A 19,320-nucleotide genomic window follows, 5' to 3' on the forward strand; every position below is an offset into this window, starting at 1 on the left:
TAACATCAATAACGCCCCCACTGAATTATGAAAAGGCATTCCTTCTTCCATCTCCCTGTCACACAAATCAGCAGTTCTCAGCCTCAGTGCCGTCAACGCTGTGTTAGAGCACTGTGCACGTTGTTATGATTTATTATGTGTGCCCCCCATCCCGAGGGTATCCCCGATCATGCAGGGAAACATGCTGGGCAGATGCACGCCATGTGGGCATGGCGGTAGCCAGTAATTCACAACCCAGACGCTGCATCCATGTGGAGAGTTTATTATAACAGAGAGAGAAAGAAAAAGGCAAACAGACAGAGAGAGAGAGGGGGGTGGGGAGAAAGAGGGGAAAAGGGGTGCACACTCCGTGGGAGGAAAAGCAGAAGGAGAGAGAGAAAGGGGTGGAGTTTTTCCTTAAGAAGAGGCTTCTATGGCAGCATGCAAGGTGGCCCCAAGGGGCGGGATCAGAATATTAACACATATTACTGGGTCATTTAGCCAATTCCTTGCCTCTATTCACAACAACCAAAAACGTCTCCAGAAATTTCCCAAATGTCCCTGGGTGTAGAGACGGAGAAGGAGAGCAGGACAGAAATCATCCCCAGCTAAGAATTATTCAGCCAAATAATGAGTATAAGCAAAATTTTACAATGAAAAGAGTCTCAACTGTATAGCAAATGAGAATCTTTCCTCTGGATGACTATGGATATCAAATCTGTTTATTAAACACTTAACAGAACAACTTGGGGTTTGGAAACTTTAAAAAGGCATTTCCTTCTAATAAATTCTTGGAGAACACAAACGTGTTGCTTATGTTTTAGAAAATAACTGTCCTTTGAACTACAGCCATCAGACCAAAGTTCTAGAAAACCCAACTAGAAGTCAATAAGCCAGATGTGTGTGCACAATGTCACCGGCCCATTTCAAAGGAGCAGTATTATAAACAGATGGATCCCCAAATCATTGACCAATTCATCACAGACAGAATTCATCAAAGGATCTGTTGTCTATTAACAAGAATTTTCTCCTTCTTATAAGTCAGTCAATGGATTTCCAATGAGGTTAGCTGCTGTCTGTACTGAAAACCCTCCAACATCAAAGCTTAAGAGCCCTTTACAAGAGGGGAGTGAGTGCGAGCGACATCTTAGGAAAGAGCCTGACCTCCAGAGCAGGTGTAGATAATAGCACGTGAGTAGACTGGACGACATCCGCAGCATGGATGTTGTTATGGTAGGCCACATCAGCATGGTAATGGTCCTCCAGAGTCATGAGATACGTAATTAAAGTGTCTACTGGAATTTTAAATGTTTTTAATAAATCCCGTTCCTGTAAGAAAAGAAATCCTCTTAACATTTTTGTCTTTCTAGAAAAACTCATTTGCCAGCGTATGTTAAAAGAGAATCTTACGCTGTTGTTGCCTACAAACAGCCCAGACATGAAATCGTGTTTTCTTATATCTATCGAAGGAAATGGAAATATTCCGGAAGTTTAGAAACTCTGCCAACAACCCACTGCTGAGCTGTCCTTCAGAGACCAAAGGTCTGCGTCTGAGGGGTACAGAGTGAGGAGTGGATTGCCAGATCTAGACCCCCACAGGCAGCTGTCGTGGAATGCAGCTGCTGACTGGGCCCTTCAGTCACACCAGATGAACCCATGCTGGCTCTCACTCTCGAGTTTCCCATCTAGTCCCAAGGTACCAGCTCCAGTTTCTCAGTTACGTCCCACCGTGACATGGTACAAAGGCAAGAAAGAAATGGATATAGAAACGATGGCAGACTACTAAAAATATACTCAAGAAACTATAGTCTGTATTCTTCAGCAGCGGCCTTGTTTGTTTAGGTAGTTAGTAAGTCTGCATGGTGGAGATGATTTTTCTAACTATTTTAGACATTGTCTCCATTTCCCCATAGTTCTTAAATAGAAAAAAATGCAATTATTTTGTGCTTTACACATACACACCTATCTATTATTATTTGTTCCTTATGAAGGAGCCCTAAAACAGAGCTGTCAAAATAAGAGGGAAGGAGTAGAATGCATGATGTATAGTTCATAATGCAGAGTTAAAGGCTGGACAGTTTGGGTGAGAAAATGACCCAATGCCTCAATGTTGAGGTGCTGTTGCTCACAGGTGACTGGATAATGAGGATACTAACTTCATTAATAAGTTCATAGCTCGGGTGTGGGGCAGTTGAAAGAAGCAGGGCCACTAGGAGCATGCCTCTGAAGAGTCTGTTTTGTCCCAGGATGATGTCTCCTACTCTCCCAGCCCTTTCGCTGGATCTGTTAACCTCTGCCCAGCCACTGTTACTCTACCATGTTTCCTGCCCCATGCTCTGCCTTATCACAGCCTCCAGGCAATGGAGTAGCTGACTAGACCCTCTGAAACTGTGAGCCAAAATCAATCACTCCCCCTTCTAGAATGATCCGCTTAGGTATGTCATCACAGCAGCAGAAAATGACTCATCTACAGTCCCCTGGTTAGAAGAAACTCAAGGTCATTACCTGAAAAATGGTGTGCATGATAACAGTCAGAGGCCGGTTACCAGACAGCTCTGCTATTCTGAAAACATGAAGACCCCATTTGTTCACATCTTCTAGTTCCTAGGATAAAGAAAAACCCCCAAAGAACAAAATGTTTAACAAGAGGTGACAATAAACTGAAGCATTAAAAAAAAAAAAAACTTTAATGAAAAAGATTGCTAAAGTAAAAAGAAAAGACTCATTTTAAATGTAAATAAAGGATGTGACATGTAAACAGTCAAATTTAAGGCAAGTTCACTGAAATATACTGAAAACCAAATACGCTTAAATATGATTCTGATAGTAAATTACATGCATATGCTTTCATTACTGACCTCAAATAATTTCTTCGATAGATAAAATCTATTCACAGAATCTACCTAGTCTAAAGTCCAGAAGAGATGACAGATTTCTAACTCTCCAAGGCCAAAAAAATCAAATCAATATGCTGAAAAGAAAACAAGCAACCAACCAACAACAAACAGAGATGCGTCAGTCAGACCACACGTCTAAATCTACATATTAACAAAATCTAATAATTTATAGAGCTTTATGAAGTGGTTTCCCACCTTCAAATCAAGGACAGCAGAGATAGCTCAGAGGTTAAAAGCAACTGTTGCTCTTCCTGAGGACCTGAGTTCAGTTCCCCAGCACCCAATTTTAGGTGGCTTATAACTCTTGTAACTCTAGATACATGGCATCAGATGCTCTCTTCAGGCATCCATTGGCACTGTACTAATATGTGCATAAACACACACACATACACACACACACACACACACACACACACACACACACACGAAACATAACATAGGCTTTTTGTTGTTTTGTTTTGAGACAGGGTCTCACTATGTAGCCCTGGCTGTCCTGGAACTTGCTATGTAGACCAGGATGGATTCAAACTCACAGAGATCTGCCTACCTCTGCCTCCTGAGTGTTGGGATTAAAGGCATGTACCTGAGCCTATGAACTGAGGAGCCAAAATAGTTTTTAAGATCATATAAATCAATGAACTTTTCCATCTGTTTAAAAGAAAAGAAAGAGAACTCATGGAAAAAAATTCACATCATGATCTTTGAAATGACTGTACCTTGGCCAGGACATCCTCCTGTTCTGTTTTAACCCCAAACCTAGGGATGCATGAATTCGTCAGGCTGGAGCTATGCATCAACTTCTTGACTCCACTGATCTGAGACATTGGCCTTTTCTTCTTCTCTTTTTCCTTCTGAGTTGGAGAGGGAATTTCCACTTCATGTTGCTTATCTTAAGAAATTCAGAAAACATCCTACATTTACTATTACATCAACTTTATTTTTTAATCACATAACACATAAATAAAAAAAAGTGTAATGGATCACTGTATTTTCTACAAAGTGATTTCAAACACTAATTTTCCTTTTAGAGTTGAATACAAGTTGATATCCTCAAACATAAAATGAAACAAATTCTACTTTATTATAAAAGACCTCTTGATAGACTATCCTAAGAGGAGACTGTAAGATATGATAGCCAACTTAAAAGAAAGCAAAATACTTGGTTATTTAGTGTTCCCTAACTTCATTCCCACTGGAATTTCATTTAGAGGTTTGAAAACAACTTTTCCAAGGACTCCAGTTTCAACATGCATTTTTAAAATGGTAGACACTTCATATGCAAATATATCGCAAGCAGGAGCCTATGAACCCAGGAGCTAAACTCTGTAATGACTGTGCGAGCCTACGGTGAGCCTCAGAATGACCTGAGTACTGCTCCTAGTTGGCTTCTCTGTGCGATAAAAAGGAAATGTTTACAGTGTTACCAAGTGTTGTAGGGACCACAGACAATCCAGGGCATTATATCGCTGAAAGGCATAGATGCTAATGTCCACAGCAAAAGCCATAGACATAAGACATCTTAATGCACTCATCTCTGTGAAGGCAGTGAGCAGCCTTAACTCATCCTTGTACAGTATAGGTTCAACAAACATTTGTACAGACATTTGCTCCTTAATACACAATCATTTTGTTTTGAAAGTAAATCCCTCTATCAAGGAGGGGTTCACATGATTAACTTTCACTCATTATAATTTCTTTCTACTGTTAAGGTTAAAATGGCTGTCTTGAGCTGGACGGTGGTGGCACATGCCTTTAATCACAGCTCTCGGGAGGCAGAGGCAGGCAGATCTCTGTGAGTTCGAGGCCAGCCTGGTCTACACAGAGAGATCCAGGACAGGCACCAAAACTATACAGAGAAACCCTGTCTTGAAAAACCAAAAAAAAAAAAAAAAAAGACTGTCTCAAAAAGCCACACTCAACTAATCAGAAAACTTGCCTTAGGAACTACACCTGTACCTGATGGAAGGGGCTATTTCTAATTTATTACTGCCCTAGTACCTAAGAATGGTGGCTCTTAACAAAAACATGTTTGATGCAGGAATAAATAAATATCTTGATCAATATTTCATAATTTAGTATTATGAAAAGACCTTGCTTGAGAGGTGGCTCAGTAGTATAATGCTTGCCTAGGCTAATGCAAGCCTATGGGCTTGATACCTCATACTACAAATCAATCAAAAATCAATTAACCAAGCAACCAATCCATCAATATACCATGTTACCCCAGACTGATTCTGAAGCTTAGAGACTTCAAGTCTCAACTTATTAACATTATGTATTGGTTTTCAAAAAGAGCTAAACTCTAGCAGCCATCTAAAAATCAGCAAGCAAACAAGCCGAAGGCGGGTTGTTAATTGCACACGGTTGTTCTCACCTAAGAATGTGTTCGATATGTACTCTGACACCTGGTTTCCTGACCGACTCATTTCAGAGAGATGCGTGAGCTCCCGGTTAAGCATCCTTTTAAACTGAAAGACAAAAGAGGGTTGCAGTAAGAAGAGAGGACATTCGACGTGTCATGACATAAGCATTCCCCGAGACATGGGGAAATACACCCAAAGAATGTTTCCGTCATCGTGACTATTCACTATCGGGGTACTTTATCCAGTGTTGGGGAGTGATAACAGTCTATGCTGGGACAGTGTCCACTAGGCACATGTGGACATGGAGCACAGGAAATGAGGTCGGTATGAATGAGACATTGAGTTCTGAACTTCATTTAACTTTAAATGTCTACAATTTAAACACTCACAGTTAGCAAGCAGCTACCACACAGGATAGTATAGACAATAACACTTACGGCATTAATCAATAGGTAAAACAATGTTTAAAGATATTCTCTTCTGCAGAAGGAAAATAGAATTGATGCATACAAATCACACATGGCAGTCTATACTTCTGCTTGCTTGTTTTCTGTTGCTTTTTATTGTTTGACTGTTTCATATATTTATAGAGTCAGTCTTAGTTGTTTTTACCCACTGGAGACCTTCTTCCCAACAAGTCCCCCCTACTTTTATGTCTGTTTTTTGTATGTGACCCACTGAGTTTAACACTGTATTTTTTTTACCAGTTGATTTATCATTATTAAAAAATCAATATCTAATAATGATCAAATGTTAAAGTATTATAGTTCTTAACCATAAAGAAAAACTTAATAGATTTATTTGAGTATTCTCCCAGGGACTTGAAGACACACAACATCTGAGTAAATACTACATAACATTTGCTTCTGAAGCTGTATACGAGCAGAAACGGCAAGAAGTATTAGTTCTCAGAAACCACAGAATTTACTGATCCATCATCTCCCACATCATGAAACAGAAAGCAGGTCAATGTTTATTCTTTACAACTTCACCATTTATTTTACTGTGACGACTGTGCCATCCAGACACAGTTCAATCATCTGCTACTACAACAGGGAAATGCCAAGGTCAGTTTATCCCCAGTCAGAATGGCTGAGACTGAAAACACAAAACAAAGCAATCAAACACTAACAGCAAAAGAACACAAAAAGACAAAAGATGGCGAGGATATGGGGAAAGGGGAACACTGCTAGTAGGGGTGTGAACTGGTGTAGCCATTATGGAAATTAGTTCCTCAAAAAGCCACGAATAGATCTGCCACATGATCCAGCTACACCCCTCCTGGGCATTTTCCCAAAGGACTCTCTATCCTACCGCGGAGGTACCTGCACATCTGTGTTCTTTGCTGCTCTATTCACTATGGCCAAGAAATGGAAACAACCTAGGTATCTATCAGTGGGTGAATGGATAATGAAAATGTGGTACATTTATACAATGGGATGTTATTCAGTTTTATAAAAAGTGAAATTATGAAAATTTCAAATAATGGGATGGAAATGGAAACTATTGTTCTGAGTGAGGTATCCTAGACCCAGAAAGATAAATATCACATGTTTTCTCTCATCTATGGATGTTAGCTTTGACTCTTTAGACATGTGTATTTCATTTGGAATAGCCACAGAGGTCAGGGAATATATAAAGGACAATACAGATAGGGCTTCTTAATGTAAAGCCTACCTTGGGGTCTGAAAACCTCCCAACCAGGCATGTTAATATGCCTCAATAGTTTTCAATGTTCAGCATCGTGGATTTGTTTGTTTCTGCTGTTGTTGTTTTGTCAATTTGACACAAGCTGGAGCTCTCTGGGAAGAGGAACCTCAATTGAGAAAATTCCTCCAGGGCTAGAGAGATGACCCAGTGGTTTAAAGCACCAGCTGCTCTTCCAGAGGACCTGAGTTCTATTCCTAGCACCCACACAGTGGCTAACAACTGTTTATAACTCCACTTCCAGGGGATCCAACACTCTCTTCTCTTCTGGCCTCCATGACCACCATACATGCACACAGTATGCAGTACACAGATACAAACGCAGGTGTAACACTCATGCACATTTAAAGAGGAGAGATAGATACACACACACACACACAGAGAGAGAGAGAGAGAGAGAGAGAGAGAGAGAGAGAGAGAGAGAGAGAGAGAGAGAGAGAGAGAATACCTCCATCAGACTGTCTATAGGAAAGTCTGTAGAACATTTTCTTAATGATTATGGGAGGGTCCAGCTCAGTGCCATCCTAGGTAAGTGGTCCTGGGTCATATAAGAAAGTAAACCAAGCAAGCCATGAAGAACAAGCCAATACACGGCACTGCTCCACGGTCTCGGCTTCAGTGCTTGCCCCAGATTCCTGCCTCAGCTTCCCCTGGTGACAGACTTTACCTGGACATGTAAAGTGAACTAAGCCTTTTCCTCTGCACATTGCTTTTGGTCATGGGGTTTTATCATAGCCATAGAGAGCAAACTGTGACATTCAGAACAATGCAGTTTTCCAATATATAAACTAAGTACTACTACTTGATCAAAAATGTAAAAAAAAAAAAAATGACTTTATCCTTATCTTTGGTAGACTCTGAAACTTTACACTTCACTATGAAGTCTCCCTTGTAAATCTGGAGAGGAGGAGTGAGCTCATCTTTTGGAAGCATTCAGAATGCAGCTCAGAACAGAACTGGCTTATTTAGAATTTTCAAAAATCTTGCTTCTGTACATAATTTACACAGAGATGGCCTATCAAGAAGCAATATAGTTGGACAAATCTCTCCTAAAGTCAACCCTAGGAAATCCAAATTGGGTGTGACACTTTACCCATCACCACAAACCCTGAGGTTGATCAAGATAATATCAAGCAACTGTTAGCTCCAAGGAGTGAACAATAGCTTTCCCTTACAGATAAAGAGAAACTGGCCACGGTGAACATACATTCTATGTGTCAATCTGCAGGGACAGCTTATTCTCAAACTTGGGAACATAAAGTTTACTTTTTTTAAACCTATGTATTTGTACACATTCCTGTTAAGCATAACATACACATGTATGGTAGAAAAATCTAGGAAGCTAAGATAAAAACCCATTTACATCCCTACCTCTCAGAGATAATTACTCATAAACCACATACAATTGGCTGTATTTTCTCCTCCCAGGCCTTTGTAATGTTATATATACTGCGTCACATACTCCAAGATGTCAGGTCCTGTTTGCTCTTTCTTTTGCAGCATACACTACTTAAGAAAGTAAAACTGGAGGCTTCCTGAGAATATTTCCAAAGGCATTTACACTAGCTAGTGCCAAAAATTTGTGTCATCTTTTCGAAGTTATGTTTCCTTAAGTAAATTATTAATTTACAAGTAATTAAACAATCTAACCACTTAGGCCGTCTTGTATTTTGTTTGTCATATAACATGCACTCAGCGTTATTTGAGAGTTCTTTCTTCTTAGCTCCCTTTGTGGCGATCAACCCTGACTTCTGAGCCTTTTATTCTGATAACTGTATCAATGCAGGACACACCAATGGAACTGATTATAGATACATCTACAGCTAGCCCCCAATTTAGTCAATCGTGTAAAGGAATTTGGACAAGAACCTATATGGGAAATCATGGCTGTTCCAAAACCATAATATTATGTATAATCTCTCCCAAGTAAAAGAAAAATTCTTGCTTTATAGGTAATTTATCCTTGAGAAAATGTACTCATTAGGCAAAATAGATTCAAAAGAAGGTTTTCTAAACGTTCTGAACATGTATCCAGTGAGGTATTCTCTCTTTCAAGCAGTCCATGCAGTTAGATGAAGTGCCATTAAGAACCTCCTGACCCTGACTAAGTGGGGAGGGCTGGGCATTGCTTTAGGCCACCAAGAGCCTTGCCTCTCAGGAGACAGTCCAGGAACTGCTGCCCCCATGCCCCTAAGCACCATACACCAGTGGTCTGAGGACAAATGGGAAAAGTAGACAGGAATGTACAGATGCCCCATCTGCCTTACACACAGACCTGTTAGGATTAATCTGTTGCTGTCCACCCCAGCAGAAACATGTCCATGTTCATGCTATCTGCAGACATGCCACACAATCATTTGGTTTTCTGGAAGAGTTAGTAGCATGACGAACAGTTATTCTTGCCATTTGTTTACATAATTCATCAAAATGGTTAGTTAGTGCAATAAGGTTAACACCACCACTGAAAAGATTCTTCGGTGCAGACTGCCTACACGTCACACTGCACACTCCCCCAAATAGTGCTGTATCATAGCCATTATTCCCACATTCCTCTCCCCTCTTTGTTCGAATCATGGAAACACAGGCTGGAAAAACCCTGCATCACACACCTGTCTCCCCACCAAGGCTTGCCGTGTTCCAAAGAAGGCAATGTTTCCTTTTAACATAACTGTGAGACAATATTTAAAACAATTCCCTAAAGTGTTCTTCCCACGGGGGAGGGGGGGTCGTGGTGTTGGGGGGTTAAGTCAGGGGGATTTCCAAAAAGCCATTTTCAAGGGGCCAACTAGGTTACAGCACAAGAACATTTGGAAAGAGGAGTTAAAATTGTTATTTTTTTTTTCTACTGCTAATAAAAATTTCAATCTAGGCATGCTAAATTAATAACCACAAAAGTGGCCACAAGTGCTTTCTCAACTTGTAATTGATTGCCTGGAGTATTAAAACAGAATATACTAAAGCTTTTCACAAACATTTTAATTACAAGGTAAATTTCTGTCATTTTGAGTAACTATGTTTATTAAGATATTTACAGACTAATTACCACGGGTAGGGAAGAAAGGATGGTTTAAAAAGCTAACAGAATGTCTCCTCCTTACGACAGCACTGCACTCCCTAACTGATTTATGGTAGGCAAACAAAAAAGTACCTTTCAATAGAACCCCGTGAAAAGTACCATTTAATTGAGCATGTAGCTATATTTTAAGGTTGCCTCTGTTTTATGTTGATTCATTTCTTACTGGGCCTGTTTTACTCTAAGTGGTTTTAAAACATTATGAAGAATCGTGGTTACAACTAGGGGGAAGAAGGGGGAAGATTTCTCAGTGGACGCTTTCGAGGTCTTTGTTCTCATTATGCACCAGAGTATGTGTGTGCAGCATTTAAATCATAAAGCAACGTCCAAACGCTGTCTATCTGAATGCTGTATTGTGTGTTTAAGAATCCCAGTTCTTTGCTTTGCAGTCTTCATTTAAGAGGGTTAAAGATGCGACGTAAGTAATAAAACAAGCTAAGCCTTTCCAAATGGAATCCTCTGTAACTGTGTACCAAGACTGGGTGGGGGCATGACAGACACATCCTGTGAGCATGAAAAGATGCAGCACAGCCAACAGCAGAAAATGACTACAGTTCCCGTCACAAAATTCTGCTAATAATCATTTGCATATGAACCCTGCAAGTGGAGAAGGCATTAATATTAAGACCTATTTAAGTGAACATTGCATAGACTACTATTTCCACTGTGAAATGCTAATGATCTTTTGACTATGATGCCCTGCAAGTAACGGAGATGTCAATATTAAGACCTGTTTAAGTGAGTGGTGCAGTGGCTCTATAAAGATGAATCTTTCAGAACACATAGGACCAAATATTAATATTTGATTTTCTTAAAAGGTTTTAGGGGCAGCATGTTAACACGGGCACAAGACAGTGCAGCAAGTTTTTCCCAAAAAACGTTAAGTCCTAATGTTCTATATTTATTTTTGTGTAGGCATTGTTCATAGTCATAATACACACACAGAGTTCTTAAGATGCCTCAATGAGCTAAAACAGCTAGGAGACAGAGTCTGGGGGAGAGCATGAGTATTCTTACATTTACTTTTTACAGGAATTTTAAAACAAGAAATGGCTAGCAAGACGCAGACAATGAAAAGTATTTTTAAATTCTGGACTACCCTATAGATTTAGACAGAATCGAGAAATCCTAACAGTATGGATGACCAAAACAGAGATGAGATGTCTAGCTTTCTTAGGATTCTAGTCAACCTCAACAGCAAACATGAAAGTTTCCTTCACAAGAAACAGGAAAAACCAAACCTAACCAACCAACCAAACAAACAAAAAACATTCAATCTGAAAGTCCTTTAAGGCAACAGAACAGATATCTTTAAAAATATGTTATGACTGGCTCATACATTCAAGGCTAAATTCTACTTTCTGAAATGATGCTTCTTTTGGGACTGAATAAGGGTTTTCTACATCCTGCTTCTATCATGGAGACAGAACTCAATGACAGTTTTACCACAGGGCAGGTGAGAAGCTTGCCCAGGAGCCACACAATCTTACCAATTCCTTGTATGAATTCATTTCTTGAGATTCAAAAAAAAAAAAAAAAAAAAGCCACAGTACAGATAAACTTTCTTATAGTTATCCCAGATAATCAAGTTTGCATTATAATGAAAAGCACTTAGTCAAGTCCATCATCTACAGCTTTCAAGACAAGTGAAAAAATAAATTTTTCTTCTTGAAGTCCAAAGGAGCATTGATATTTAGAGCCACATATCACTGATAAGATTTAAATACTGCATGCTAATCAGAATTCATCAGTTACAATAAGGAATTAGGTAGAGTAATTTATTTGCAATTAATTTATCTCATCACCTTGCTGTTTTATAACATTACCCAAATCTGCACAGGAGAAACAAAAGAACCAGTGCACATTCAAAAGCTATCTTAGTACGCAAACTACACCTGACACTCAGTTATACAATCCTATCTTCCGCAACAAAAACACTTCTTTCCTAGTTCATATTTAAGGAAAGAGTGTAAAATTGCTCAGACACCATTTTAATTTGCTAAAACCCACCATTTATGCAATCAGAGTAATCAGTTATAACAGCAAAATAAATCTTACCTTTATGTAGCCCCAAGACACTGACAATAAATAGTTTGCTTCAGGCATGTTTGATAGATTATGTGTCTATATATGTGTATATATGTCAGCAAGTTCTAAAACGTGTATCTCTTTGAACCTTGATTTTTAACAATCTCCACAAACCAATCAGCGTGTGGGAATTTAAAGATTTTTAGTAATTAAATATAAATAAGAAAGCATCGTATTATGATCCCATTCAGCCAGCGTCTTCCCATTAAATACATGCCATTTGTAAAACTCCAGAATGGAACAAAATTCAGCAACTATTCTGAATAAGGAATATCCATATGATGAATGACCAGCTAAAGAGCTAAGGGTCTGCATCTTTCTCTCCCGAGCTCCAGGGCTTAATGAATAATGTATGTCAAGATGCTTAGCTGCAAGAAAGACTAGTTCTGTCAAAAGCTACCAAATAAGGAACTGCGGGGGAAGCCGGGAAGAGAGGCACGAAACCCCGCCCATAGAACCAACTATGCACCAATCGCATTCCAACCACGATCTATGAGGGCTGGGGGCACGGATGCGGCTCAGGCTGCTTTGTGATTGGTTCCCGAGGTGAGCCCCTGGGGAAAGAGGCTTTCCTCCCCACACGGTGAACGCCATTTAATAAAGGTCTCCCTGCAGCTACGAGGAGGCTGCCTGTGAAAAGATGAATGGGGCTTCCCTCTCACAGGGATGGATAAGGACCGCAAAACTTCTATATCTGTACTTGCTGCTTAAATAAACGTTGCCAGTCCGTGTGGCGCTGTCTGCGGATTCTAATAATCTCAGATTTCTCTATGCATTTACATTGCCCCCCATCTCAAGTCCCACACACGTGGCTTCCCTGGTGATGAAGACAGCTTAGCTTCCTCCCCTGCTCAACGCACAAGCACAGAAATTATGAAATGCCACAGGTCCAGACTTCACAAAAGAGAATGCATCCCTACTCCTTGGGGAGGCTGCCTTCAGCATCCTTTGTTCTTTATTGTTCTATGGCCACATTCTACATCACACAAAATCTAAAATACAAATCTGAGTAGGGGAGGGGGAGGGAGGCAACTGAAAATTCATTTCTCTGTGTGGATAAAGAATACAGTTGTACATATTGATTTCGGTTTATAAATGCTGATCAGAGGGAGATTTTTTTTTCTTGTTTCCACATGAAGTTGAGAAAGGACTGAACAGCTTTTAGGAATTCAGAATTGAAATGGTGAGTAATCACACCTTTTATCAGGAGGGCTAGAAAAAGAACTTAACATTCTTTTGGGAAAGCCAATCTTTTCTACTCCATCTGACATGGCATTATTCTATACAACTTTTATCCCAAAGAGGTCTTGTGGATGGGAAGTGAGAGAAACACACATCTCTTATTTTAGTACAAACTTCTGTATAAGGCATCTATGCTTGTCTCCGTTTAATACCCTGGGCTTCTGTGACTCCCTGACATGGTCACCGTGGAGCTTGCTTTCTCAGGTCTGCCTTAGAGTGTTTTCACTGGGACACGTGCCTAGCACAGTAGTTCTCCAATGTCCCTTTCCATAATCCCCTAAGTCAATGGTACGCTGAAAAGGTTCAATGGGAGATTTCAGAAGCATTCATACATTTTTAATAACGCTGATGATAGTAGACCATTGCTAGCCTTCTAGTGCATATTTGTCTATTTTCTTTTTACTGTGCCTTATTTATAAAATTGTTACAATTTTACATAACTCAGAGACAAATAGAGCCTGTGTAGGGTTCTGTACTCTGCGGTTTTAAGGCGGGGGTTGTGAAACCCGTCCCGGGGTAATGGTGGGAAAGCACCTTTACCTCTTTGCTGCTGGGGTTCTCAACCACTCCACACCTTTGTGTTCACTCCCTAAATTCTTCTAAGCCCTCAACCCCAACACTCCACCCAAACAACCCACCAGAACACCTCCCCTTCTTGTCCTCCATTTCTCTTACCTCTGACATGTCCTGCCTTATTCGATGACGTGTTCCACTGCCTCCACTGCTCTGGCTTTCTCTGTGCTCTCACCATGGCTTCCCCTTCTATGAAAGCTTCAATCCCGAGCTCCACACGCGCTGTTTCCGTCCTACACTCGCCCGTGACTACTTCTCACCTGAACTTTAGTACCGTGTTTCCAAATTCACCATACTCTCCCATTTCAAATGCCCTGCCAGCCAGTCACCTGGAGCTTTTACAAAACCGTGAACCGTTCTTCTATTTAAAGTAGTTCGTATAACTACTCCAGCTGCAGTCACTGGACCCATGTTTCTTCCAGTGCCTCGGATGAAATCTGTGACTCTTTCTGTCCATTCAGTAGGTGTCTCGTGTGAGTCACACGCTATCAGGTGTTTCGTGTAAATCATCCAACTGAATCCTTGAGTAACCCTGGGATGTTCCTCCCCTTCTAGCACAGTACCCCCCTCATCCACACAACACTGTGACCAAGCCCTGCCTTCTATAAAACGCCACTGCATCCAGTCTGCACCTTCTCATTTCCACTCCAACCACGTTAATCCTAATCTTTAGAGAAGCAGGAAGCGGCTTTGGTGTCAGCACACATCACATCCCTCAACTCCATATACAGTGAGAGCTGGAGGAAAAAATGCATTTCCCCAACTTTACCTGGATACACAGAACACGAACTCCAACTTCAAACCCTTTAGTGACCCGCTTCTTAAACTGTGAGTCAGAAGCCCACGGGAGAGTGAACGCAAGGTCACAGACGTTACAACAGTGCAAGGTTTCTGAACACATGACGACCTTAAATTAATTTGAAATCAAATGCACAGTGAATCTGAGGTGTTTCTGGTCTCGCCTGTGTTGTCTAGTGTGACTTCATAGAACCTTGGTTCTGAGCACAGAGCATGCATACACACCGCACTGTGCATGAGATCCTGCCAAGTAACAGCAAAGAGCAATGCTGGGAACATTTTGGCTCAACTGAGATCCTACTGTATGTCAGGAATTGCGGCACTTTTACTCTATACACAATTAACATAATTACAGAAAAAAAACACGATATTTTTCTCTCATTCTTTGGCAAGCTAAGTATAAAAGTAGTACATCTTTGGATTGGATTGTTAGAATGTTTGATTTAGAAATTGCGATTTGAGTTGCTGACTTGAGTGGCTTTGTTTTTTAAATCTTTCAACAAATTGTGGGTTGCTAAGATTAAAACAGAATTTACATATTTTTTGAATAGTTCCTAATCACATATCTGCCATTGTATACTCTGTATTTTATGCACAGGGATATTGTTATAGCATTGATGATTACAAAATAAAAATGTTGATCAACTCTGAACAACATGGAAGCTACTTTGCATCCTACAGTACCAAATATTCTTCCACAATTTAATCCTGTATATAAAATTAAACAAGTATATCCATCTCCTCGGCAAGTAAACTTATTTAGTCTTTAATGAATGGTAAAAACTATAAGCACAGCAAAGAATTATTTTAAAACACAGCTCTTGGTGACTTATTATCAGTTAAGCATTGGACCGATGTATTTATTTTATATACCCACATGCCTAGGGTCACATGAGAATTTCCCAGGCAAGAGGGTCATTGAGTGAGGAGAGTTTAAGAAGCCTTGCTTTAGTATCCAATCCTAACTTGGAGAGAGCTTACTGTGGCAGCTCATCTGCAGAGACAGCTCTACAGTGAGTCTGAGCTGCCCTGTGTCACCCAGTGACGCTGTGTGACTGCAGGGGCCGCCAGTCATGGGAAGCCTTACAGCTTTCACCTAGCTGTTGGAATGTGCCCCTAGCTGTTGGAATGTGCCGCAGGGCCAACACGAAGGAGGGTCTGAGGAAGTCCGAGCGGACTCTATGGAAGAGGAGATGGAAAAGGGAGGGACGAGGAGAGGGAAGACAGAATCCACAGAAAAACATGCACACGTTCCAGTTGCCAAGCAGGGGAGCTTTCAGCTGCTTGCAGCCAGGAGCATCTGACTGCAACACACACCACAGGCATCCGTGACCTCACACCACGGGCAGGATAGGAAACACCCTGTGAGATGGGACGTGAAAAATGAAACCGATGTGCCGCACACCTGGGTCATTAACCGCCACACAGCCAGGAGGCAGCAGGGCTGGGATCTGATCTCCGACTGCCTGGTTTCAGAGCGGTCCACTTCAGGAGCCCCCCTACACACACACACAACACACACACACACACACACACACACACCGGACAGTACTGCAGGTGTCTATCACACGTGGACAAGGCAAAGGCTGACTTAAAATAGGGGTTGAGATGGGTTTGGGGAAACGGTGTGGGTAAAGAGTGATGTGTGAGTACAAGCTGGATGTACACGTGGAAATGTGCCACAGAACTCCACTAATATGTGCAACTAACGTATGCTAATATGAAAACAGCACTTTGGACTTTGTTCTTTATTTAGCCTAGAGACTGTATGAAAGGCCTGTGACCATCATCAAGTCTGAGCTGTATCCATCATCATTGTGCTTGAAATACTCACGAATGGGTGTGTTGACTCTTAAGAGCACACCAGACTAAGGTAATTTTTCCTAGAAATAATATGTTATTATGTATCACTCATGGAGATGGAAAATATTTAATCCTACAATCAATCTATATTCATTGTATACCTTTCTACTTAAGTTGAAAGAAAGGGAAGCTTTTAGTAGCCAACAATCAAGCCAATATAAAGTAGGTGCTTACATATCCTGTACTGCTTATATTGGATTAATAGACGAAAGTCTGATTAGTGAATTTTCAGACAGAATTTTGAGGTGAAGCTGAAATTCAGATATAAATAGCTATAGCAAACTAGGGTCTCTGAATTCAGTCTCTATTTGTTTCCAAGTACCTTGAACTAGTTTTGGAGGGAGTCAGTCAGTAGTCATCCAGAATTCATTTATAATAAGTTCTTTAAATTACATAATTTACAATTCGCTTTTACATTACAAAAACTTTTACTTGAAAAATGCTATTAGGAGAGTCTGACCACGCCGAAATTCACGACATATATTTGTATTTGGCGCCCTCTAGTGCTAAATTACGTGAGTTTGACTTAACCAGCTCTGAGCGGCAGATTGCATCACAAACTTTGAAAATAGTGGGTTTGGGGTAGGGAAAAAGAAGAACACGACATTACAGAGGCCCAGAGAACTCAAATGTACCATTTCCGAAATGGTATCTTCTCTGGAGAGTATCGTGGAGATTTAAAACTAAGTAGCCATCTGAAACACTCAAGAATAATCTTTTTACTAACATGGTTGGAAATTTTCACCCAAACTGCTTTAAATTTAAAACAGGAAAACACTTATTTCTGTTGAGCAGTTCCTGCAACTGAATTAACATGAACCTGAGTTGATGGCTAGATTTGTATTTCTTTGCTAAGTGAATAACTAACTAACCACACATAAACACATGCAGTTGTTTGAATGAGATGGCCCCCCATAGGCTCAGAAGTTTGATTATGAGGTCCCCATTGGTAGTGCTGTTTGGGCATGTTTAGGAGGTATGGCCTTGCTGGAGGAAGAATGTAACTGGGGGCAGGCTTAAGGTTTAAAAACCATCCACTCTTCCCATTCTCTCTCTGCTTCCTGCTGTGGTTCAAGATGTGAGCCCTCTGTTTTCCTGCTCTACCCACAATGCTTCTGTTCTGCCATATCGGACTCTGATCCTTCTGGGACAAGAAGCCAAATAAAGCCTTCCTTCCTTCACACCAAGAGAAGTAACTATTATTTAGCTAGAGTTTTCTCTCCGGGTCCCGCCAAGCCCCGACATCCAACAGCCCACTTATAAAATAAACACACAGACACTTATATTATTTATAAACTGTATGGCCGCAGCAGGCTTCTTGCTATCTGTTCTTATATCTTAAATTAACTCACTTCTACTAGTCTATAAGTTGCCACGTGGCTCATGGCTTACCGGTAGGTATCTTAACATCTCATGGCGGCGGCTGGCGGCAGCTGGCAGTGTCTCTCTGCCTCTGCCTTCCACTTCCCAGTATTCTCCTCTCCCCTTGTCCCACCTATACTTCCTGCCTGGCTACTGGCCAATCAGCACTTTATTTATACAGAGTGATATCCACAGCACTATTACATACAGCATTCTGCAGTCATTGATACAGCTTGGATTCATATAGCCAGTCTTGTATGCTCATAACTATTTAGTCAACTATGTTGTTATCCTATCTCAAAGCCTCACATAAATGAAGTCTCTTTGCTTCTAAGTCTGAATGAGGAGGTCAAGCTGTCACATGGCAAGATGACAGAATTTTATACACAGGAAATGCTACAGATAGCACCAAAACAAACAACAAACTATTCCAACTAATTAACAAAATCAACACATAATGATGAGATCCCAGGCCACTTTTATGCACTCATCATTGAAAAGACAAAAAAAAAAAAATGTTTACTGCGTGTCCACCTCAGTCCAAAGTTCTAGACCTGCTGGAAGGAAGAAATTCCAACATGGTGGATAGAGCTTGGTGAACAAAACCAAGCATTCTCAAAACCTGCATGCTTCTGAAGCCCTCTACTCATTGGTCTGTCCTCTTTAGAGTCAGTGAAAATCTGCCTCCTCTCCTTAGCATACAACCCTTTCTCCTCTACTGTAAAGATGGCTTTTGTAGTCTAAGGCAGAATTTCTCAGAATATAATGTAAAGAACATCAGTCTAATAAGACACTTTTCAGATGATCCCCACTACAAACTGATTCCTTTGACACAACACCAACCTTGATGGAGATGATATACATTAACAGTGTCAAAAGCTGTGCTATGTTACTGTATAAGAACAGTACTACAGAACCTTTTTTATTTATTTATTTAATTTAGCATAACATTTTCCAAACTGACTTGACTCTTGAACCCTTGTTATTAGAAACGAACCACAGCACTAAAGTTTCATAGAAAATTCCTGTAAAAGCAACAGACTTCCAGCACTAGGTGCAAAGCGTTTTTAGAACGGTCATTCCCTTATCTTTGCCAGATATTTGTTAAACAGCTACCAAGCGGCAGAAAAACAATAAAGCACCAGGCCAAATAAATGAATAAATGACAAGAGAGTGAAAACCAAAGTCAGGAAAATTCCCACAGGCTAAGATGGGAGCTGAGAAGGGACCCAGCTACCTAGAAAGAGCCAAACACTGAGTGAGGGTCAGAAGGTGTGTGCATAACCTGTCTACCAACTGAGAAGTAGTGACGTGATGGACAATGTGGACCATAAAAAGTGGAGGGGGGGAGGAAGAAGGGATGGGGAAGGCTGGC

General features: G+C 40.6%; 1 protein-coding gene across 9 annotated transcripts in view; it reads right to left on the bottom strand.

The window, feature by feature from the left end:
- Positions 1 to 19,320, bottom strand: part of Pde4d (phosphodiesterase 4D) — a 912,160-nt gene that overhangs the window by 19,425 nt on the left and 873,415 nt on the right. For 8 of the 9 annotated variants that reach the window (XM_028885080.2, XM_028885038.2, XM_028885046.2 and 5 more), the window contains 4 exons: positions 5,251 to 5,344; positions 3,593 to 3,765; positions 2,485 to 2,583; positions 1,144 to 1,308 (listed from right to left, as the gene is read on the bottom strand). In XM_028885080.2, the coding sequence (XP_028740913.1) occupies positions 1,144 to 1,308; positions 2,485 to 2,583; positions 3,593 to 3,765; positions 5,251 to 5,344 (531 nt within the window). Of the gene's footprint in view, positions 1 to 1,143; positions 1,309 to 2,484; positions 2,584 to 3,592; positions 3,766 to 5,250; positions 5,345 to 12,077; positions 15,767 to 19,320 lie in introns of those variants that run through there. The other variant, XM_028885084.2, reaches the window with a different exon arrangement.

Source organism: Peromyscus leucopus, chromosome 11 (assembly GCF_004664715.2).
Source record: "Peromyscus leucopus breed LL Stock chromosome 11, UCI_PerLeu_2.1, whole genome shotgun sequence".
Taxonomy (NCBI): domain Eukaryota; kingdom Metazoa; phylum Chordata; class Mammalia; order Rodentia; family Cricetidae; genus Peromyscus; species Peromyscus leucopus.